This window comes from Oratosquilla oratoria, chromosome 12, assembly GCF_046742065.1.
Source record: "Oratosquilla oratoria isolate Oo_2021 chromosome 12, ASM4674206v1, whole genome shotgun sequence".
In the NCBI taxonomy this organism is placed as follows: Eukaryota; Metazoa; Arthropoda; class Malacostraca; order Stomatopoda; family Squillidae; genus Oratosquilla; species Oratosquilla oratoria.
The window spans coordinates 2,313,721-2,337,458 of record NC_134788.1 but is presented as its reverse complement, the minus strand read 5'-3'; the positions used below and the strand labels follow the sequence as shown (position 1 = coordinate 2,337,458).

General features: G+C 38.4%; 2 protein-coding genes across 2 annotated transcripts; both read left to right on the top strand.

Annotated features, from left to right (window-relative positions):
- Positions 1–1,931: 1,931 nt before the first annotated feature.
- Positions 1,932–12,824, top strand: LOC143030901 (uncharacterized). The gene is made up of 2 exons (XM_076194143.1): positions 1,932–2,360; positions 11,367–12,824. Exon 2 carries the CDS (start codon positions 11,456–11,458, stop codon positions 12,815–12,817), a length of 1,362 nt encoding a protein of 453 aa, XP_076050258.1. The 5' UTR covers positions 1,932–2,360; positions 11,367–11,455; the 3' UTR covers positions 12,818–12,824.
- On the top strand, positions 6,741–7,880 carry LOC143030902 (uncharacterized). The gene has a single exon (XM_076194144.1). The coding sequence runs from the start codon at positions 7,513–7,515 to the stop codon at positions 7,822–7,824; it is 312 nt and encodes a 103-aa protein (XP_076050259.1). The 5' UTR covers positions 6,741–7,512; the 3' UTR covers positions 7,825–7,880.
- Positions 12,825–23,738: the final 10,914 nt, after the last annotated feature.

Here is a 23,738-nt window from a genome sequence, read left to right as displayed (position 1 = left end):
GTTCTTTTCTAATCTCGTCCCAATCTATATCTTTGCTGAAGAAATTCAGGTCTTGGAGAGAGGAACAAGGGAAGTGTGCCTCTTGTTGAGCTATTTGTTGTTTAGTAAAATGCGTTGTCATAACTTTGATAAGACCGTGGTCAGACATTGTTGTCTTGGTAACTTGATATGAATGTACTAGATCATAGTTGTTACTGAATAGTAGATCAAGTATGTTGTTGCCTCTTGTTGGAACTTCAATGAATTGCTTGAGATAGGCTATATCGGCTAGGCTGATCAATTCCATTGCTTGCCTCTGTTCATTTGTTGTTCCTCCTCGTATATTCCTAGAGGCCAGGTTATTATTGGTCAGTTAAAATCACCTGCAAGTATGACTTCAGTGTAGGGGGATGGCAGGTGATGAAGAAGTGGTTGTAATTTTTCTTAAACTTCTTTGAACATTTCCTCTGTGGTGTTAGGTGGTCGATACAAGGTTGCAATGATTAGGTCGAGCTTTTTTATATGTACAGCTAGCAACTCTGTTGTTGTTTGAGAAGACAGTAAGAACTTCGGTGTTTGCTGCTAAACCCTCCCTTAAGTATTATGCTACCCCCTCCATGACTTCTATCCACCCCATCAGCTCTGAATAGGGTGAAATTCTGAATATCAATTTCTGCATCTAAGATAGCTTCGTTAAGGTGAGTTTCTGTGAGGGCAATAAAGATAGTGCTCTCTTCTGCTGCCAACTCTTCAAGCACTGGTACTTTACACTGGTTGTTTTGTGGGTAAAGCCCTCTGATGCTACCCACAAAGAAACAGTTTAGTGGCAGCTCCACCTCACCATCAGCTTCCGTTCATGGTCGTCCGCTTGGACTAGTAGCCTCGTCATTATTATTTGTGACTGTTTTTCTAGTGCTAGCACTCGTTCCATGAGACGCTCTAAAAAAGCACTCTGGTCTGCTGTGGATGTTGCTGGGGCTAGGGCGATATTGGTCTTGCCATCTATTACTGCATCCTGGACCTGATTTATTTGCCAGCTTTTGTCGGCACCAGTGCTAGGTATACTTGGTTCAGTTGGTGGTTGTGATGTGGTAGGTTTGTGTGGACCTGGAGCTGTTTGTAGTTGGGAATGGGTTATAGGTTGTACCGTTTGGTCATTATTCGTTCCTTATGGTCTCTGGGTCTGGGTTCCCTTTATGTGAGGGAATCTGCAGTTCCTCTGGTGGTATGTTCCCTTGTGGAGAGAGCGTCTGCATACAAAGGGGTGGAAGTTAACACATTTCCATCCCAAAGTGCATCCGGCCTCTTGTCTAGCCCATGCCTCATAAACTTTTGGCAGATTTTTGGATGTGACTCTTTGCATCCAATGCCCACTACACCATATTTACATTCATTCCTTAAGTAGTATCTGCATGCTTTTGGCTTCATCTTTGGGGATTCACTGGCCCTGTGTTAGACGGTGCAGATTACTGGACAGATACAATCGAGGTACCAGTTGTGTCCCTCTTCTCCTTCGGGTTGGGGTTAGCCGTGGGCAGTTTAGGGGCATCCCTTATTGGTGTTAGGGTTAACTTAACTATATCAGTCTGGCTGGAATTCGGGTTTTCTGGTGTACTACCTAGATTATCCTTTATGTTCTCCTTTGTTTGAGATTCCTGGTTAGATGTAGGCGTACTACCTAGAATTTGGCGCATCTTTCCTTTTGGTTGAGTACTACCTAGAATTTGGCGCATCTTTCCCTTTGGTTAAGATTCTTTGTTTGGTATTGGACTGTTATCCGGTATGCTGTGTGTACTTGCACTACTTGGGCCTTCACTAATATTCTCCTTTGTTTGAGTTATTTGTTTTGGTGTGTCGCTTGTATGTGTTGGTCAAAGTGGGTTCTTCGATGCGTTCAGAGAGAGGCAATGATATCTCGTACCAGTTTGCTCGTTTTGGGGAGTTGTTTTTATCCTGCCAAATTAAAGCGTCTTCCGCCTCCTTTGTTTCGTTCATCGCTACGTCGTCGTCCCCGTATGTCTTATCAAAACATTTTACACGTGTATTTTCTGTTTGTTTTTATGAAGAACATGATTTGATATAGGGGAAGCCCCGTGGAAAGGTACTGGATCCAATTAGGGCATCCATTGCAGCCTATGGTGTGATCAATGTCTCCGTCCGCGCCACACGAAGCGCAGATACTATGTTGTGGTTGGGCGGAGTCAGCGGCCATGATGCGTTGTGCGTCGGATGCTTAGTCGCTTGGGTTTGTTTACGAAATTGGATTTGCGGTGTTTCGCTTATGTGATACACTTCACTTTCACTTTCTCTCGACTGGGTCTTTGATTTTGTGCGTGTGTGTACTGATTTATTGGATAAACTTTTCAGAACCAATATTTTTTGTAAGTAGGGGTAAACCATGTCAAAACATTTCTAAAAGTGCCTTTGTACATTTGAAAAATATTTGAAATAGTTTAGACATCTGTGTCACGACAGTTGTAACTGTAAGCAAAGAAAGAAACCACACAGGTAAAGAAAAGATTATTGTAGGCGTTTGCCAGACAGAGCCTACATTAGATTCATGCCTGGAAGTTGCAGGCCATTATGGCTGCAGCTGTCTAGGTGCTGGGTACTTTAGAATGCTGTAGGTTAGTAATGAGATCAAATTAGGTCTTGTTCTGTTGAAAGAAAGCCAGCGTTTCAAAAATTGTAGAGGGGGCTGTCAAATAACAATAGCCCCTTAAGAACTAGGAAGTAGTTAACAGTATATGCTGATGTTTTAGAACAATTCCAAGTACTGAATAAGAATTTTGAATTAGGTGTGGAATTAGGTATGTGTAAAGATGTTTGCTAGTCTTTTTTTTCTAATCACCGCTGATGTTACTGTTGATTTGTGGTACTATTCATATCTGGGGCTGAAAAACTCACAATGATAAAAGCTAGTCGTGATACAGGTAAGAATTGCAGACTTGAGATTTAACATAATGTAACCTAACCTAAATGTTGGTAACTATAAAGATGCTAGTCTTAGTGTTTTGAAAATCGTTGCTGATGTTACTATGAATTTACTGTATCTAAACATGGGCCGGCAGATGATATGGGGAAGGGTTGCAGACTGGCAAACATATTTGTGAATACTTAGAATTATGTAGAATCATAACTACATTATTGTAAAAGATATATATGTATGGAAGAGAATGAAAATGATCTTGTATTAACTTATCTCGTATTGAATACAAGAAACAAAATGAGCAAATACCATTGAAAAATCTTTTTGCCATGAGGGAGAGAGGAACTGGGTAGTTTAGATATGGTCAGAATAGGAGAATACTGTGCTTGATTTATTGTTTATTTGAACAATGTTTGTCATTTCTTTCATTAATCACTGGCTTTGCATGCTTCTCTAAATTGCAATACTTATTTCCCAATGCATTCCCCAGATGGGGGTGGGGGTGGGGGTTTAGTACAAACAAGTGATTTCCAATTGAAATGGAAGACCCAATTTGGTCAAATCAACAGGAAAACTGTTGGGAAAAAAATGTGTGGATCATGTCAAGAACAGTGACCCCAATAATCCTCATCTAAAGAATGGCTATCCCAACATAACCTAACACAACCTACAGTATTCCCTAATTCAGATAATGTCAAGATTAGCGAACCCAACATATCTATATCAAAAACAGCAAACCTGATTATCGTAATGTAAAGAATAACGAACCCAATAATCTTTTAAAGAATGGTGAACCCTGCTGTGATTGTGTTCTCTAATCTTAGGAATGGTCAAAATTGTTTTATTGTTTATTTGAACAATGTTGTCCTTGTTTCTCTCATTAATCACTGTCTTTGCACTCCTTTTTAATTCAAAATACTTATTTCCCAATGCAGTCCCCAGACATGACTGGTATGGGGGTTAGGGTTGGTACAAACAAGTGTTTTCTGATTGAAACAGAACACCCAATTTAATGTAGTCAATAGGAAAACTGTTGTAAAAAAAAAAATCAAATCTAATAGCCTGTTGGGTGTTTTGTGGATATTGGGATTTACATCCTTAAGTGTAGTGTGACTTTGGATAATGGAATACATTATTTTTTCACCTAATTAACCTCAAGCTCATTACCTGAAGCTCTTGTAAACCAGTAAGGTGATATTTTCTAAAGTCAGGTATTATGTACAAAATGCCACAAGACAAAGGTAATCCCTGTATAAAAACACAATTGCATATTTTGTACTTCTATTTTATTTCCTAACACAGAAATAGAAAACTGTACACATAATGTTAAAATAAATTAAGCTGATGACATGAAATTGTTGATGCTCCAAGTTGATTGGATGTTGAAACTGGTACCTGCAAAGAATTTCTCATTTGATCTTGGGAGGCTTTTTTGAAAGTTCTTTTACTCCCATCTCCGACGTTTCTATGTAGGTTGGCAGGTTGTATCCTGTGCAGTTATTGGCCACATTATTGTCTTCCCTTTTTATGGAATTAATTAAGGTGTCCATACAGAGGAGGTATTATTTTCCAACCAAAATAATAATAATAACAATGATAAGATAATGAAATGAAAAATAGAATAATAGTTGTTCCACTTTTCATAGTGTGCATGATGGCTTTATTACTTTAGTCATACTCTGATTTAAGACTTCATTTCTAATCAGACAATTCTAATGGTTTAAAAATATATATTTATTCTTAACATACTATATTCACTTAATTTTTGTATGGTTTTAATGTATATATGAAATAGAAGTGCAAAAATGTACTTTGTGTGCAATTTTGATAAACGAAATAGAAGTGCAAAATATAATGATGATTTTATCATCCTTGATGCATAATATGAATTATTTATTCTACATTTATAAAAAAAAAAAAATTATGATAAGCAAGAAAATGTAGGGCTATGGACATTGTCATGTGGCATTTTGTTGCATATCCTTTCCAACTTGTCAGTTTCTATATTAATGACCATTTCTCTCATGATTCTATAGATGGTCAGTAGGTCACCTATTTTTCTTCCTTGTTCCAGAGTTGGCATTTCCAACTTTAACAATCCCTTCATATGGCAGTTTTGAAAGTGTTGGGGCCATATTTGTAATTGCTGTTTAGATTCTCTCAATTTTCTTTATATTCTTTTAAGTACTGGCTGTCCGTAATGTTGCTGCATACTGTACTCCAGTTTTGGCTTTATCAGTGTGATTACTAGTTTCTTTACCATTCCTTTGTCCAAATAGTTAAAGGCCCCCTTTGTTGGTCATAGCAGTTTTTTCTGTCTGTTTATCAGGTGCCATGTCCTTTGTGATAATCACTCAAAGGTCTTTTTCAGAACTCACTACTTTACTTCCTTTGTACCGATTTTATATTGTCATGATATTCTGTGAGTAACCTGGTTTACAAATATCCTTTTTGTAGTGACAATTCTGTATTACAGATATTTTCTTAGCTAGTGGAACTTCACAAAATTATTTCAATGCTTCATGGAGCACAAAAAAATAAATAAAATGAAAATACATACACATACATGCATATATCAAGGCTTTTTCCCCCTTTCAAGGGAGGTAGCCAAAAAGAAAAGGGCATAAAATCACTCCCACCCATTCCATCCCTAAATACACTCCACTCCCCTCCACCCTCCCTCTTATCTTAGCACCTGGATGACGGGTCATCCCTGCACCCTGTCCACTGCCCTGGGTCAGAGGCAGCGTCGCAAGTCACAGCACATCCACAGCAAGGCCGCATCATTAAAATAAAAATAAAATAAAAGCATGGCACAAGTAGAGAATATTGTTAGGGATCTTACAATTTTTAAGGTTATCATTAAAGATTACTCTCTGTTAAGTTATCTAGAGAAGGGATGTAATTTAGTGGATCTATTACAGGTGTGTTAAGTTAAAAAATTGCATTATTTACTTGCATTGGGAAGGGCACCAGTTTGTACAGGTTGAATCTAAATTCAGAAGCAAAAGGAACCTCTGTTATTATTGAAGAAACACTTAAGTATGCAGTTTACAAGGGATAATAGAATGATAGCTTTACTTCACCAAAGAAAGGTTGGAAATTACAATCTTTCTTAGGTGAGTTAATTATTCATACAAGTTGGGGCATTGGGAGAAGGGAGGACACACAGGATTCCAATCTATTACTTTGAGGATAATTGACTTGAATATTAATTTTGTTTACCTTAAATAACTTACATAATTCTTCCAAGATTTTGTTGTTAAATTCAGCAGCATTGTCTGAAACTGAGATCTTAGGAGTTGTGAAATTACAGATTACTTGTTCATATATTACTGAAGCAATTGTTTTGGCTCTCTTATTTGGAATGGGTGTGTTGTTGTCAAATACAAAATCTTGACAGATAATCAATGGCAAGAAACACATATATCCCTTTTCAGACAACTCAAGTGTATCTAAGTGAAATTTTCCCGAGGTTTATGTGGTATAGGATATGATAGCACAGGAGCAGACTTGGGTGTATTTCCTTTTACCTCCGTACATCTCAAGCAATTGTCAATATGTAAGTAAATATCTCTCTTCATGCTTAGCCTAAAGTATTTAACTGTGATTTCACTAAGATCCCTTGCTCAGCCTGACATATTGTCATGCCCTCCTTTTTTCAATGTTGCAAATCCTATCAATAAATCTGGGAAGACAGATTCTTCTACAACTATCACCAGAATGAACAAGTGCTCATTTTTTTGTTTTTTTATACAAAATAACATAAAAGTCATTTTTTTCTAATATTTTAACTGACTCTCTATTAGTCCTTGCAATGAGTAATGGATTGGTTCCAAGATTTTCATTCCTAGTTTCAACCTTTTAAGCATTTTACTGGTTGTAACCTGGTTATAACCACCCTCTCCCCTTAGTACATGTGCTAAGGGGAGAGGATGGGGGAATATCAGATCATTTTTTGGTGGAAGGTAAGTTGAGAGTGGAGGATAGATGGAGAAAGAGGAGAGGGACAAAAGGTAGGGAGGTGCTTAGAGTGAACTCTTTAAATGAAAAGGAGAAGGAGTACAAGAAGAAGCTGAAGGAGTGGGAGGGAGTGAAGGATAGAGTAGAGCTAGGTGTGGAGGAGGAATGGGGATGGTTCAAGGAGGGAGTCACAAAGTGTGCAAGGATGGTGTGTGGACCAAGAAGGACAGGAGGAAATAGAAGGAAGGGTAGTGAATGGTGGGATGAGGAAACAAAGAAGGTTGTAGAAGAGAAGAAGCGAGCTTTCAGAGATTGGTTACAAAATAGGACAAGGGAGTCATATGAGAGGTACAAAGAAAAGAGAAGTAAAGCAAATGGTAAAGGAGGTAAAGAGGAGAGCAGATGTGAAGTGGGGTATGAGTATGACAGAAAATTTTGAAAGTAATAAAAAGATGTTTTGGAAAGAAATCAAGAGAGGAAGAGGAGGCGAATCAAGTAGAGAAGAAAAGGTAAAATCTGCAGATGGAGAGATGATAATGGAAGAGAAGGCAGTGAGAGGAAGGTGGGTGGGCAAGGTATTTTAGGGAGTTGCTAAATGTGATGCAGCTTTCCAACAAAAGAGTGCTCTAAAACACCACACAATGACCCACAGTGGGGAGAAACCTTTCCAATGTGACCTGTGTGATACAACTTTCTCACGAAAGGAGCACCTCAAACGTCACATGATGAACCACACTAGACAGAAGGCTTTCAATTGTGGCCTGTGTGACGCAGCTTACTCAGGAAAAATTACTCTCAAACATCACATAATGACCCACAATAGAGAGAAGCCTTTCAAATGTGACCCATTTGATGCAACATACTCGGAAAAGAATGCTATTCAATACCACATAATGACCCACACTGGAGAGAAGACTTTCCAGAATGACATGTGTGATGCAGCTTTCTCATGAAAGAGTGATCTCAAATATCATGTGATGACCCACAGTGGACACTAATAAAAACTTCACATTCTGTTTTTTTGTTTTGTCTTTTTTAACTCTTTTTGAGCTTAGATATAATAAGGCAGTTGAACCCTAGGTTAAGTAGTTCCTCATGGTCAGGGGTGAGAATCTTGGTTAGATTAATATAACCGTTGAAATTGCATGAATAATATGGCCGCCATTCAGATTAATACATTTCTTTGGATTAGCTCTAGTGATGGAATTTCTTTGTTGGTTTAATGTCTATAAAAAGGCTGTCAATATTTCCTTGCCGAGTTGTGGTCTCTTCTCTTGTTCTGTTGATTTTTTTTTTTTTTTTTTTTTTTGTGAAATTTACAAGATCATTTTGTGACGGATGATAGTTTATGATTAATTTAAATGCAGGCATTTGATGGAGTGCAATAATTTTCATCTGATGATCTGAATGAGTCGTGAGAACTTTTGTGTTAGATAATTTGAGTTATATGACTCCTCCATGAGCTCTAGTGTCACTGATAGTTCTGTATAAAAAGATTTTTGACTCTGTTTTTATGTAATATCTTTCCTCGAGTGAGTCTCGGGGCCATATACCTTCGGTATTGGTTTGTAATATTGCCAGCAGTTATAACTGGTACACGGATTGGACAGTGGCTCATGTTGGAGTTGATCTGGCAACTATGTGTTTGTTTACATTATAGCGAAAGAATAGAAAAGGGTAGTAGCCAGCACCATTACAATGAGCAGTTTTCCAATTTTGGGGAGTTTCTAATATATGAAATTCATATGGTTGTGTATTGATATGACTAACTACATAATCAGTGACCAATATTAACAGTAGTCAAGTGGTGGTTGTTGGCGAGTAGCACTGATATATGCATGTGCACCTCCTCAAGGCTAGGCGTGTTAAGCAGTATTTTGCTGTGGGATACAGGGCTGGGACACTGTCAACGGTGTGGGTATGATGTGCATACATGTTTATGAGGGTAACCATTTCTATTTACAAAGGATTCAAAAAGAAGAGTATGCCGATAGGAGACCTTTTGGTCCATAACTAGGTCGGGTGCGAGAAAACATAACTATAAATGAACAAATAGATAGAAATAATAGTAACATAAATAATGAATAGGTAAAGTTAAACAACAAACAAATGTGCGATTAAGTGCAAGTTCAATTCACCCGGGGAGCATCTTTGGTTATTAGGAATCAAAATCTCAGAAGGAACCAGCAACTTGGGTTCAAGTCGGTGACTTAGCGTCTGCTCATTGACAGCGTTTACATGTTGTGCAAAGTCTGATTTTCTTAGTAAGACAGATATGTGAGGAAGCTTTAGCAAAGGGTTAAGATGATTTTGGACCTTTTAGTATTTGGAAAAGGGTTTTGACAGGGTAGACGGAAAGGCACTGTGGGAGGTTTTACAGATATATGGGATAGGAGGAAAGCTGTTAACAGCAGTCAAGATTTTTTCTACAAGAATAGTACAGCCTGTGTTAAAGCCATAAGGATCAATGAGAGGATATCACAGTTGTTCAAGCAACTGGGATACCACTTTCTTGATACTTGGTTTCTCTTTTCTAGGCGTCGTGACCTTTATGCTTCTGATATAATCCACCGAACTCACAGAGGCAAAGATGTTCTTACAAAGTGGAGTTCCTTAGGGTTCTGTTCTTTGGCCACTTCTATTCATAGTATATATCAACGACCACGTACTGAAATCTATCGTGTCCAAATTTGCTGGTGATACAAAACTGTGGAATGGCAAATGATCACTTAAACTAATGGTCTGAAAAGTGGCTCATGGAATTTTACACAAATGCAAGGTTATGCACATAGGTAAAAATAATAGTAATTACGATTACAAGTTATAAATTCGTTAACAAAAGTGGATAGTGAAAAGGATCTCGGGTTGATTATCAGTAACGATCTCAAATCATCTAAACAGTATATTTCAGCCTCTGAGAAAGCAAACATGATTCCAGAACTGATTGCGTGATCCACAATTGGAATATGCCATTTTCTTATGGTCACCGACTTTCATTAAAGGCATTGACAGATTGGAAAAAGTACAGCGGCAAGCCACAAAACTGATTCCAAATATAAAATGAAGCATACGAAAATCAATTTAAACATATGAATCTATTTTCCCTAAAAAGCGTAGGCTCAGGTGACTTGATACAGGTCTAAGATTCTGAAGGGAATTGACAACATCAAAAGTGACATTTTTTCACACTGTTGGTTATTATCTCTCAATTTGTTTATTATTATTATTATTTATCTGTCCATTTATTATTATTTACTATTTACCTGATAGGTTATCATCTAACTTTACCTATTTATCTATTTATTTTATTTACTATTTTATTTCGCAACCGACCGGGTTATGGACCAAAAGGTCTCCTGTTGGCATGTTTGTCCTTTGTAATCCTTTTAAATTAAAATGGTTTGATGTAGGGGTGGGACATGGAAGCACCCACTCAGCAGGCGTGCGTAGTGTACCGCATTGGATGTTTGGATTGTGATACAGATTGCATAGGAGAAACGTATAAGAAACTCGCCACAAGAATTGAAGAACATAAACGGGCAGTTAAACGGAAAGATGCAGCCTCAGCACTTTATAAACACATGAACGAACTACAGCACAACGTTGACTGGGAAGGAGTGACTGCGTTACACAGAGACAGCTCGAAGAAAAGGGGATTATTCTTAGAAGTGTGGACGACAAAAGAAGTTAGCGTAAATAGGTCCATAGACTTAAATCCAATTACCTGGGCACTAGGAACACAAGGATACTCAACATTACGTGCGAGAGTACATGGTGAACAAAGGTCATAGTGTGTATGAACGTGATTTTATTTATTTCACTTATACAAGTTACATTTTATTGTATTTATTCTTTGTTAACATAGGAGTAAGCTTGGAGGGACGCTTTGTCTTCCTTTTTGTTTGCCGTTAGCCCAAAAAGTTATCTGCAAAACACTCCCTATGTGACGTATGCAAGACTTTGACAGCAAAGCAAGTAGTATGCCACTGCGTTAAAGGTTCCTTTAATTGGCCTAGTTCTTCATAAGTTCGGAACGCCGCTGCCAAATTGGTAGATATTAATAAGGTGACGTATCAAACGTGTTCAGTGTTTGCATCCTCTCATGCCAGATCAGATATGCAATTACTATAGACAACCGTTACTCAATATGATAATCTTAAAAGTTTTAGTACTGGTTGATTGAGGGGCAGGGTTGAATCCACCCTAACCCCCCCCCCTCCATGTAGGTGAGAGACCCGCTACAAAGTGCATCGTAGGCAATTAATATTTACTCCTTTGAGTAGGAGAGAAGTATGGAATTTCAACCCACAACTAGGCTAACAAAGCAAACACCGCTATAATGACAAGTTGGCCATTTTGATAGTCGATTTTAGTATGTGTTTTTAGGCAAATTATTCTTATAATAGAGGATGGCATGTATGAAATGGTTTGTGTGCAAAACACCAACAATCCTACTATTACCTATCTCTAAAAGTTAATCTCATTTTTTTTTCAGAAAGGTATCAACAAAGAAAACCCGATGTGGCATCTATAGCTCGGCTATCTCACAAATCTTAAACATCAAGTGATTGCCACATATATCACATGATGACCCATATAGTAGAGAAGCCTTTCCAGTGTGACTTGTGTGATTCCGCTTTCTCACAAAAGCGTTATCTCAAACGTCACATGATGACCCACACAGGAGAGAAGCCGTTCCAGTGTGACACGTGTGATTCTGCTTTCTCACAAAAGATTTACCTCAAACGTCACATGATGACCCACACAGGAGAGAAGCCATTCCAGTGTGACATGTGTGATTCCGCTTTCTCACGAAAGGGTGATCTCAAACATCACATGATGATCCACACAGGAGAGAAGCCATTCCAGTGTGACACGTGTGATTCCGCTTTCTCTAAAAAGAGTAATCTCAAAGATCATATGATGACCCACACAGGAGAGAAGCCGTTCCAGTGTGACACGTGTGATTCTGCTTTCTCACAAAAGCGTCGTCTCAAATATCACATGATGAACCACACAGGAGAGAAGCCATTCCAGTGTGACATGTGTGGCTCTGCTTTCTCGCAAAATGGTGATCTCAAACGTCACATGATGACCCACACAGGAGAGAAGCCATTCCAGTGTAACTTGTGTGATTCTGTTTTCTCACAAAAGGTTAGTCTCAAATATCACATGATGACCCACACAGGAGAGAAGCCTTTCCAGTGTAACTTGTGTGATTCTGCTTTCTCAAATAAGAGTAGTCTCAAATATCACATGGTGACCCACACAGGAGAGAAGCCATTCCAGTGTAACTTGTGTGATTCTGTTTTCTCACGTAAGGGTAGTCTCAAAGATCACATGATGACCCACACAGGAGAGAAACCTTTCCAGTGTGACTTGTGTGATTCTGCTTTCTCACGTAAGGGTAATCTCAAAGATCACATGATGACCCACACAGGAGAGGAGCCTTTCCGGTGTAACTTGTGTGATTCTGCTTTCTTACAAAAGAGTGGTCTCAAATATCACATGGTGACCCACACAGGAGAGAAGCCATTCCAGTGTAACTTGTGTGATTCTGTTTTCTCACAAAAGGGTAGTCTCAAATATCACATGATGACCCACACAGGAGAGAAGCCTTTCCAGTGTAACTTGTGTGATTCTGCTTTCTCACATAAGAGTAGTCTCAAATATCACATGGTGACCCACACAGGAGAGAAGCCATTCCAGTGTAACTTGTGTGATTCTGTTTTCTCACGTAAGGGTAATCTCAAACATCACATGATGACCCACACAGGAGAGAAGCCTTTCCGGTGTGACACGTGTGATTCCGCTTTCTCGAAAAAGGATGATCTCAAACGTCACATGATGACCCACACGGGAGAGAAGCCTTTCCAGTGTGACATGTGTGATTCCGCTTTCTCAAGAAAGCGTGATCTCAATCGTCACATGATGACCCACACATGAGCGAAGCCATTTCAGTGTGACCTGTGTGATTTTGTTTTCTCACGAACGAGTCATTTCAAACATCACATGATGACCCACACAGGAGAGAAGCATTTCTAAAATGACTTGTGTGATTCCACTTTTTCACAAAAGGGTCACCTCAAATGCCACATGAAGATTCACACAGGAGAGAAGCCTTTCCAGTGTGACTTGTGTGATTGTGCTTTCTCACAAAAGCGTGGTCTCAAACATCATATGATGACCTACACTGGAGAGAAGCCTTTCCAATGTGACACGTGTGATTCTGCTTTCTATCAAAAGAGCGATCATAAATGCCACATGATTATCCATGCTAAAGAAAAGCAGTTCCAGTGTTACCTGTACAGTAACGCTTTTCTACGTAAGGACGTTCTCAAACGTCACATGAATACCCACACAGGGGAGAACCCATTGCATTGTGACCAGTGCAATAAATATTTTTTCACGAAAACTGTTCTCAAATATCACAAGATGATCCATACATGATTGAGCCTTTTAAAGTGTGACCTGTGGGATGAAGCTTTCTGAAATAAGAATGATTTGAAATATCACGTGATGACCCACTCCGGGAAAAATGCCTTTCCAACAGCTTGAAGGAGCAGTATCTAACAGCATATGATAATGAGTGCAGGTGAAAAGACTTGTATGACTTGTGCGATGCAGCTTTCTCGCGAGATGCTTTCAAATGTGACATGATAACTCACACGAGGTAAGAACTTCAAGTTCATCGGGTAATACCGGCACTCATGATTCTATCATTTATGTTTATGGGTTTTAGGGAACATATCAGGAATCAAGGTAATAATAGATATAACCAGACGTAGGTGGCAAGGTATACTCCCCTCCCCTTGTCATTTCTACCTATTTGGTATGTGCCGTTCCCATACCAACGGAATCAGCATTTTTTAAGGGAGAAACTGGGAGAGTTTGAATAAGCCCATACCACCGGAAATATCGATAATTAGGAATGCCCGATGTGAGTAATTCAATTAGGATGGGTGACGACGTACAAGGGATGGACAAAGCCGTTGTCAAGGTTGAGTCATGGGATGGCGATCAGTTATAGCCTGGAGGAAGGGGTATCCAGACTGTGTTGGGAATTTCATCCATGCAGGTCGAGTAATATATATGAAAATATAGATGTCAGTGTTACCACTGTCGCCGCCCTTGTAATCCTCACTTATGGATATGGTGACTCACTTCTATTAGTTATAATCTTCTGTCCAGGAGAATGAACATGTAGGAATCCCCTGAGATGACATATACAAGATCCTACGTGAGTTTTGCAGTGACGTGGTGACTTCCTTGGTTCATTGGTTTAAGATCCTCACCAAAGGAGTTCTGTGATGGACATTTACCATTTTTTTTTCAATGTCCATCACAGAACTCCTAATAAAGACAACCCTGGAGTATAAAAAATACCATGTCTTGATTGTGATAAAATGTACTGGGGATAAACGGGGCGTGATCTACTTACTGGGATAAAATAACGTAAAAATTCAGGAAAATGCAGACAAGAAAACTCAGCTGTATTCCTCCATTCAAGTCTTTTAGATCACACAATAGATTGGAAAAATGCATCCTCACTCAGGGCACGTCACTTGAGGCTTACCTAGTTCCCGTTTGTAGTTTTCTCCTCTGTATATACGTTCTTGTCTATGTACCCAATAATTGTAACTGCAGAAGAGGACCACAGTCAGTGATCGAAATATACGGTTTACACTATCTCAGCTTATCTTTCTCCAAGGGTGGGTTTAAGTTTTATTTTACTCCTGTGTTGCGACATCAATGTTACTTGCTATATATATGTATATATATATATATATATATATATATATATGTGTGTGTGTGTGTGTGTGTATATATAATTGTGTGTATGTATACAGGTAGTCGCCGACTTACGACTTACGACTACGAGATAATGCAATAATATTTAACATTTAATAGAGTAATATAATTGCAAAGTTATGCCTGGCAGTGCAGTACAATTACTAAGCACGCCGCGAGACTTAAGTACGATAGTTTTGGCAGGCTGCCGGCAGCGTCAGCATTCCAGCCAGCTAAATATTCTTTCATTTTGTTTGAAGTAAAAATTTTCTTAATTTGCATTGCATTTTGTATTTTTATGTGTTTTGCAAGAAATGTAACTATTTTTTTTTTCTTTATGCCTAAGCTAGTTTGTTGTCGATAATATGTTCGGTACAGTACGTAAACGAAAATAATGTGATTTGAAATCATTTTGCCTTGTATTTTGTATTTTCATGTGTTTTGTGATTAATAAAATGTAACAGTAAAACTTTTTTATGCCTAGTCTGTTGTCGATAACAATATGTTCGGTACAGTATTTTGTATTTTTATGTTTATGATTAATAGAATGTAACAGTAAACTTTGTTTATGCCTAGTCTGTTGTCGATAACAAAATTTTCGGTACAGTGCGTAAACGAAAAAAAAAAGTGTTTTGAAATAAATTTTCCTGATTTTGCCTTGCAATGATTTTAATTTAAGCAACAAAAAAGTATTTATAGGTCAAAGATGCGTAGGCGTAGGCTTAGGCTACGTTTCCCAACGAAAAAAAAATATATATATGAAACAACGTAGCTCAAAGATAATAAGATTTTATTCAGTATGCATACATTTCCTAAAGCAAGTCTGATAGTAAAACAATAAAAAGGTTAAAAATGCAGTATTGAATATCATAGGTCAAAGATGATAGGATTTTATTCAGTATGCTTAGGCCTAGGCTAGGTTTCCCAAAGAAAATAAGATAAAATTATAAAAAGGTTAAAAATTACTATACAACATAGATTAAAGATGCTAAGATTATTTCAGTATAATAAATATAACATATATATATATACATATATATAAAGGACAACTATTACACAGGACGTGCGCACCCAGATCCCTGGGTCCGCTGGCGGAGGCCATTGCTTGTAACCTAACATTTTATATTGGACAAATATATCAAAACTAGAAACCTAACATTGCATATAGGACAAATATATCAACTATTGACTTATTCAATGCAGTATAAGTTAATATAAACTTTTATAGTGAAATAAGAAACTATTTTTAAGGCACTGTTATGCTTTGAAATGCCAATTTTAGCCGGACTTAACAAATATTATTGTGTGAGGTTAGTGGACATCAGTTTTTTGTTTTTGTTTTTTCTTTAAAAATATAAAAAATTGATTTTTTAAATCAGATTTATTTTACTAACATATATATGTATACACACACACACACACACACACACATATATATATATATATATATATATGTTGTAGATTTCAAATATTGTGGGATTGCTATCTGATATGCGATCTGATTGCTAAAGGACATTTTTAGCATATCAATATAAGGAGCAGTGTTATATAGACTTGCCACAAGTATACAAGGAACGGTATAAGCCGTATGTGAGGACAGTATGCTCAGGCTAACTCGATTCCTCCAAGAGTTTTCTCATCTTGGTGACATTTGCTGCATTGTCTGTCACAATACTTTCAATGTGACAACCAAAATCTTGTTCAGTCTTCTTGATCGAATTTTGTACAAGTTGTAGAAGATATTCAGCAGTGTGAGGTTTCCTTGGTGTGTCTATTGTGTCAACTAAATAAATCTGACCAGTGGATGTTGTTAGAGCGACACATATTATGGGCTCATTATGGATGTTAGACCACCCTTAAATTGAAAGACATACAGTTTCATTATTCAGGTCATCTGCACACTTTATATTCCTTCTCATACACAAGATCCAAGTACTTATCAGCAATATATTTTCTGGGTGGAGGAATATAACCTGGCCTCAGGCTCTGAACCATCATGAGAAACTGAGGATGTTGAACAAGACGAAATGGTGAATTTGTAGCAAATATAATTCTCGTAACTTCTTTATCGAGATTTTCCTTTTGAGAGGCTGATTTATATATATATATATATATAATATATATATATATATATATATATATATATATATATAAATCTGTCCAGAGATGTTGATGACTTTCTTTTAGATGAAAATTATTTAGCAGATGTAGCGCCTGTGGAGGAGTCTGATAGTGACCTTTTAAATGGAGTCAGGTTTGAAGATAATTCAAGTGGAGCCGATAATGAAGGGATTGAAGCTGTTGATACAGATCCTGAAATGGAAAGAGAAAATTTTAGTATATTGCATAATTTATAATTGAATAAATAAATGAATAGTGTGATTTAGTCTACTTTTGAGTACAATAGTTATATTTTTAGATAATGATCATATTCACACAAGCCACTAAATTATTTGGAAATAATTAACAGGATATGAAATAGGTGAGCTTGGAATTCAGCCCTCACAGGATTCAGTCCACTTTTAAATTCATGAAAATTGATGGGTTAGTTGGGTTAGGTTTGGCTAAATCCCTTTGGGCTGAATCCCATGTGGGCTGAATTCCAATGGATCCTATGAAACATATTACACAATGTTGAATGAAATGAATAACAATCATCTAGGCCCCAAAGTTGAGTGGATACAGTATATTATAGTGATATAGTCATTACCCAAATTTAGAAGTAATGAAGTTAAAGTATCATCTCTTTAGGCCTTCACATTTTTATTGCACATGCTCTCCATTGTTCACCAAATTTATATGGCTGCATATGAAAAGGGAGAAATGCACACAATACAAGTAAAATCATTTACCTGGATCATCAATTTCTTCTTCTGTATGCTGTGGCTGACCTTGGCATTTATCTCTGAGATTTTAATCTTGATACAATGCCCTGTAGTTCCTGGCTGGAATCTTTGCCAGAAGTTGTTGGTAGTTTTTCAAAATAATTCCAGAAAGGATCATTTTTTCTGCCTGAAGGAACCACTCTGCCAGGTCCAGAAGACATCTTTCCTGGTTGATTCCAAAACAGCAACTGACTCAGTGAGAAGCTGCTTACCTAGAACAAGTTTAAACAAGAATCTTGTTGAAACTTTGCGTGGGCTGCACAATGATATCTATACTACATGTAGGCTTATACCGTTGCTTGTATACTTGTGGCAATTCTATATAATACTGCTCCTTATATTGACATGCTAAAAAATGTCCTTTAGCAATCAGATCGCATATCGGATAGCAATCCCACAATATTTAAAATCTATTTGAAAATATATATTTAAATCAAATCTGATTTTGATCAACCCTGGTGTCCACTAACCTCACACAATAATACCTGTTAAGTCTGGCTAAAATTAGCATTTCAAAGCATAACAGTGCCTTAAAAATAGTTTCTTTTATCACTATAAAAGTTTATATTAACTTATACTACATTGAATAAGTCAATAGTTGATATATTTGTCCTGTATACAATGTTAGGTTTCTAGTTTTGATATATTTGTCCAATATAAAATGTTAGGCTACAAAAAAAGCAATGGCCTCCGCTAGCGGACCCAGGGATCTGGGTGCGCACGTCCTGTGTAATAGTCCTTAATATATATATATATATATATATATATATATATATATATATATATATATATATACACATATATACTGGCTGTTCAATCTTTACATTAATGGGGTGGTGCGAGAAGTGAATGCAAGGGTAGTGGTCAGGGGTTGGAGATGATTAAAGGAAATGAAGAAAAGTGGGTAGTGAGCCAGTTGTTGTTTGCTGACGACACTGTGCTTGTAGCAGGATCAGATGAGGGATTGAGGAAGTTAGTGACAGAGTTTGAGAAGGTGTGTGAAAGAAGGAAGCTGAAGATAAATGTGGGCAAAAGTAAGGTGATGAGATGTACAAGGGGAGAAAGTGATATCAGGCTGAAAGTGAGCATCAAGGGTGAAAGACTGGAGGAAGTGGATAGTTTTAGATACTTAGGTGCAAATGTGGCAGGAAAGGGAGGAGTGGGGGTGGAGGTAGAATATAGATTTAGAGAAGCGAGTAAATGCCTTGGTGGATTAAAAAGTGTAATGAGAAATAGACATCTGGGAATGAATGATAAGAGGAGGTTATATGAAGGAGCGATTGTGCCAACAGTACTGTACGGGGCAGAAACATGGAACATGCTAGAGGAAGAGAGAAGGAGTTTGAATGTGTTTAAGATGAAATGTCTGAGAAATATGATAGGGGTTACTAGGCTAGATAGAGTGAGAAATGAGGAGGTGAGAAGGAGAACAGGGGTGGAAAGGGAAGTGAATAGGTAAAGTTAAACAATAAGCAAATGTGCGATTAAGTACAAGTTCAATTCACTTGGGGAGCATCTTTGGATATCAGGAATCAAAATCTCAGAAGGAACCAGCAACTTGGGTTCAATTCGATGACTTAGCGTCTGCTCATTGAGAGCGTTTACATGTTGTGCAAAGTCTGATTTTCGTGATAAGACGGATATGTGAGAAAGCTTTAGCAAAGGGTTAAGATGATTTTGGACCTTTTAGTATTTGGAAAAGGGTTTTGACAGGGTAGAAGGAAAGGCATTGTGGGAGGTTTTACAGATATATGGGATAGGAGGAAAGCTGTTAACAACAGTCAAGATTTTTTTTTACAAGAATAGTATAGCCTGTGTTAAAGCCATAAGTATCAATGAGAGGATATCACAGTTGTTCAAGCAACTGGGATACCACTTTCTTGATACTTGGTTTCTCTTTTCTTATCGTCATAGTTTTTTTCGCATCCGACCGAGTTATGGACCAAAAGGTCTCCTGTCGGCATGCTTCTCCTTTGTAATCCTTTGAAGTTGAAATGGTTTGGTTTAGGGGTGGGACATGGAAGCACCCACTCAGCAGGCGGGCGTAGTGTACCGCATTGGATGTTTGGATTGTGATGCAGATTACATAGGAGAAAGACAGAAGAAACTCCTCACTAGAATTGAAGAACAAAAACGGGCAGTTAAACGGAAAGATGCAGCCTCAGCACTTTATAAACACATGAATGAACTAGTACAACACTGACTGGGAAGGAGCGACAGTGGTACACCGAGATAGCTCGAAGAAAAGGAGATTATTCTTAGAAGCGTGGGCGACAAGAGAAGTTAGCGTAAATAGGTGCATAGACTTAAATCCAATATACCTGGGCACTAAGAAAAACAATGACACTCTCAACATAACGTGAGAGCGTACATGGTGAACAAAGGTCACAGTGTGTATGAACGTGATCTTATTTGTTTCCTTTTTCGTTCAAGTGTGTATTTAACTTTTTTCACTTGTACAAGTTACATTTTATTGTATTCTTTTGTTAACACGGGAGAAAGCTTGGCTGGACGCTTTGTCTTCCTTTTTGTTTGCCGTTAGCCCAAAAATCATCTGCAAAACACTCACTATGTAACGTACGCAAGATTTTGACAGCAAAGCAAGTAGTGTGCCTCTACGTTAAAGGTTGCTTCACTTGGTCTGTGTGACATTCCCTCTACGAGGTGCATCGTAGGTAATTAATAGTTACTCCTTTGAGTAGGAGAGAAGTATGGAATTTCAACCCACAACTAGGCTAACAAAGCAAACACTGCTATAATGACCAGTGTGTTTTTAGGCAAATCATTCTTATAATAGAGGATGGCATGTATGAAATGGTTTGTGTACAAAACACCAACAATCCTACTATCACATATCCCTAAAAGTTAATCTCTTTTTTTTTTTCAAAAAGGTATCAACAAAGAAAACCCGATGTAGCATCTATAGCTCGGCTATCACAAAACTCATCTTAAACATCGATTTATGGCCCACACAGTAGAGAAGCCTTTCTAGTGTGACCTGTATTTTGCAAAAGAGTGTCATATATCACATGATGACCCACATAGTAGAGAAGCCTTTCCAGTGTGACTTGTGTGACCATGCTTCCTTACGCAAGGGTGATCTCAATCGTCACATGATGATCCACACAGGAGAGAAGCCATTCCAGTGTGACATGTGTGATTCTGCTTTCTCACATAAGGGTCATCTCAAACGTCACATGATTACTCACACAGGCGAGAAGCCATATCAGTGTGGCATGTGTGATTCTGCTTTCTCACAAAAGCATCACCTAAAGAATCATATGATGACCCACACAGGAGAGAAGCCATTCCAGTGTGACTTGTGTGATTCCGCTTTCTCACAAAAAGGTCTTCTCAAACGTCACATGATGACCCACACAGGAGAGAAACCATTCCAGTGGGACACGTGTGGTTCCGCTTTCTCGCGTAAGGGTGTTCTCAAAAGTCATATGATGCTCCACACAGGAGAGAAATCATTCCAGTGTGGCATGTGTGATTCCGCTTTCTCAAAAAAGGGTGATCTCATAAGACACATGATGACCCACACAGGAGGGAAACCATTCCAGTGTGACTTGTGTGATTCCGCTTTCTCACATAAAGGTGATCTCAAACGTCACATGATGACCCACACAGGAGAGAAGACATTTCAGTGTGGCATGTGTGTTTCTTCTTTCTCCCAAAAGAGTAATCTCAAGAGTCACATGATGACCCACACAGGAAATAAGCCATTCCAGTGTGACATGTGTGATTCCGCTTTCTCACAAAAGGGTAATCTCGAAATTCACATGATGACCCACACAGGAGAGAAGCCATTGCAGTGTGATACGTGTGATTCAGTTTTCTCACAAAAGGGCGATCTCAAACGTCACATGATGACCCAGACAGGAGAGAATCCATTGTAGTGTGACCTGTGTGATCCCGCTTTTTTACAAAAGGGTGTTCTCAAACATAACATGACTACCCACGCTGAAGAGAAGACATTCCGGTGTGGCCTGTGCAATAATGCAAAATAGATAGAGTGAGAAATGAGGAGGTGAGGAGGAGAACAGGGCTTTTCACGTAAGGATCTTCTCAAACGTCACGTCACATGATGACCCATACAGGAGAGAATCCCTTTCGTTGTGACCAGTGCAATAGATATTTTTCACGAAAAACTGTTCTCAAATGTCACAAGATGATCCATACATGGTTAAGGCTTTTACAGTGTGGCCTGTGGGATGAAGCTTTCTGATATAAGGATGATTTGAAATAGCACGTGATGACCCACTCCGAAAAAAGGCCTATCCAACAGCTTGAAGGAGCAGTATCAAACAGCAGGTGAGAAGACTTTATTGTATGACTTGTGCGATGCAGCTTTCTCTCGAGATGCTTTCAGATGCCACAGGTGATAATTCGTTCCCATACCAACGGAATCACCCTATTATTTCACCCATACCACATCCTCCAGGTTTTAGCGGGAAAGGATGGCGCGTCCCCAGCTAAAGTAGCATGCAGTTGATACTCTAGGGTCTCTGTGGGGCGCCCCTATGGATCAGAGTTACACATCATTTTGTCTGTTATGGAGGAGGACTCTTTTCACAGAGAAATGATGACACTTTTATTATACTGCGACTGTCCCTCCGTTATGCTCTCCCCTAACCCCACTCTTGTTACTGTCTGTCTGTCCTGTTCCACTTCTCTGAATGTTCATTTCCTTTTTTTTCGCCTACCCTGTGGTGGGGGACAGAATGCTGCCGCCAAGTATTCCCACTTGGATCGTAAGAGACGGAGATTGGGACAATTAGGATGTGTGACGACATACGAGGGACGGACGAAGCCGTTGTCAAGGTGGAGTAATGGGATGGCGATCAGTTATAGCTTGGAGGAAGCGGTATACAGCTGGAGTAGTATGCATGAAAATATAGATGTAAGTGCTACCACCGTCGCCGCCCTGGTAATTACAATTCAAAATCAGAAATCAATGTATTAAAAAATATATGAATGAAAATTAAATGCCCATTATTATTGAGTCTCATATCAATGAAATAAAAACATAAATATTTGAGTGAAGGCAACTGCCACATCTTTTCACGCAGCTGACCCCACCCACGAAGAATATTCGAGTTAGACGAAAGCCTTTATTGGCTTCACTGTTGTAACTAAAGGCGTTTTTACCAACGCATTAGAATATCAAACGCTTTCAAACGCTATCAAACATGTTTGAAGGTTTTATCAAACGACTGGGAGAGGCGTTTGAAGATACGGCAGCGAATATGCTCGGAATAGCTAACACGCACTCTGATTGGCTGGAAGGTATTGCCATTCCTATCACATTAAATAATTACAATTCTGAGGCCCTAAGGATTATGATAATTGTTTTATATGAAAAGAAGATCAATTTTGTATATTTTTGTAACATGTAAAGAAATGTAAAAAAAACAATATATTTTGGCTAATTATTGAAACCCTAAACAGTCATATTCCAGGTTGCTTTTACTTTTTCCTGTCACTCACTGTAGCATTGCCGCTATTGCCTGCCTTTTTAGCACACCAGCCTGGTCTCGTGGCAGGGCAGACAACAATGAAGAACTGAAATACTCAACAGCATCATCCACCAGCCCATCCCTCTCGAGGATGTTAATTTCATCAGGCTGAGTTATTGATATGTTGTGAAGAACACAGCATGCTTTTATTATTTTAGGTATCCGAAGAATATCAGCATCTACATGCTTCAATCGTCGAAACCTACCTTTTAAGAAACCAAAAGCATTTTCAATGGTAACTCTTGCTTTGGAGAGTTTAGTATTGCAGAGAATTTGTGCTTGCGATAAGTTTCCAGAGTTCTTAAATGGTACCATTACATGCTTTTGGACTCCAAAGGCAGTCTCCTACAATATGATATTGTGGTGATGGGAAATAATTTAGGTCACCGTTTTGGATTTTCTTATAAAGTGAAGTTGACTTTAGCACTCGGCTGTCATGTGCAGATCCCGGGAAGCCCACTTGAATGTAGGAAACACTTTTATTAGGCAAGCAAACTGCAAGTAAAATGACACTTGTGTTTTTGTGTTCTATCAACATAATCGGCCTGCGTGGGTGATGGAGCTTTGATGTTAATGTGGCATCCATCCAGAGCCCCTACCACACCGGGAATTCCTCCCATTTCTTGGAATTCATGTGCAATTTCAGAAATTTTAGGAGGAATTGGCCAC

Bases quoted from the DNA above. Each gene is read 5' to 3' on its own strand.
- LOC143030902 (XM_076194144.1), top strand. From the start codon at position 7,513: ATGACCCACAGTGGGGAGAAACCTTTCCAATGTGACCTGTGTGATACA.
- LOC143030901 (XM_076194143.1), top strand. From the start codon at position 11,456: ATGATGACCCATATAGTAGAGAAGCCTTTCCAGTGTGACTTGTGTGAT.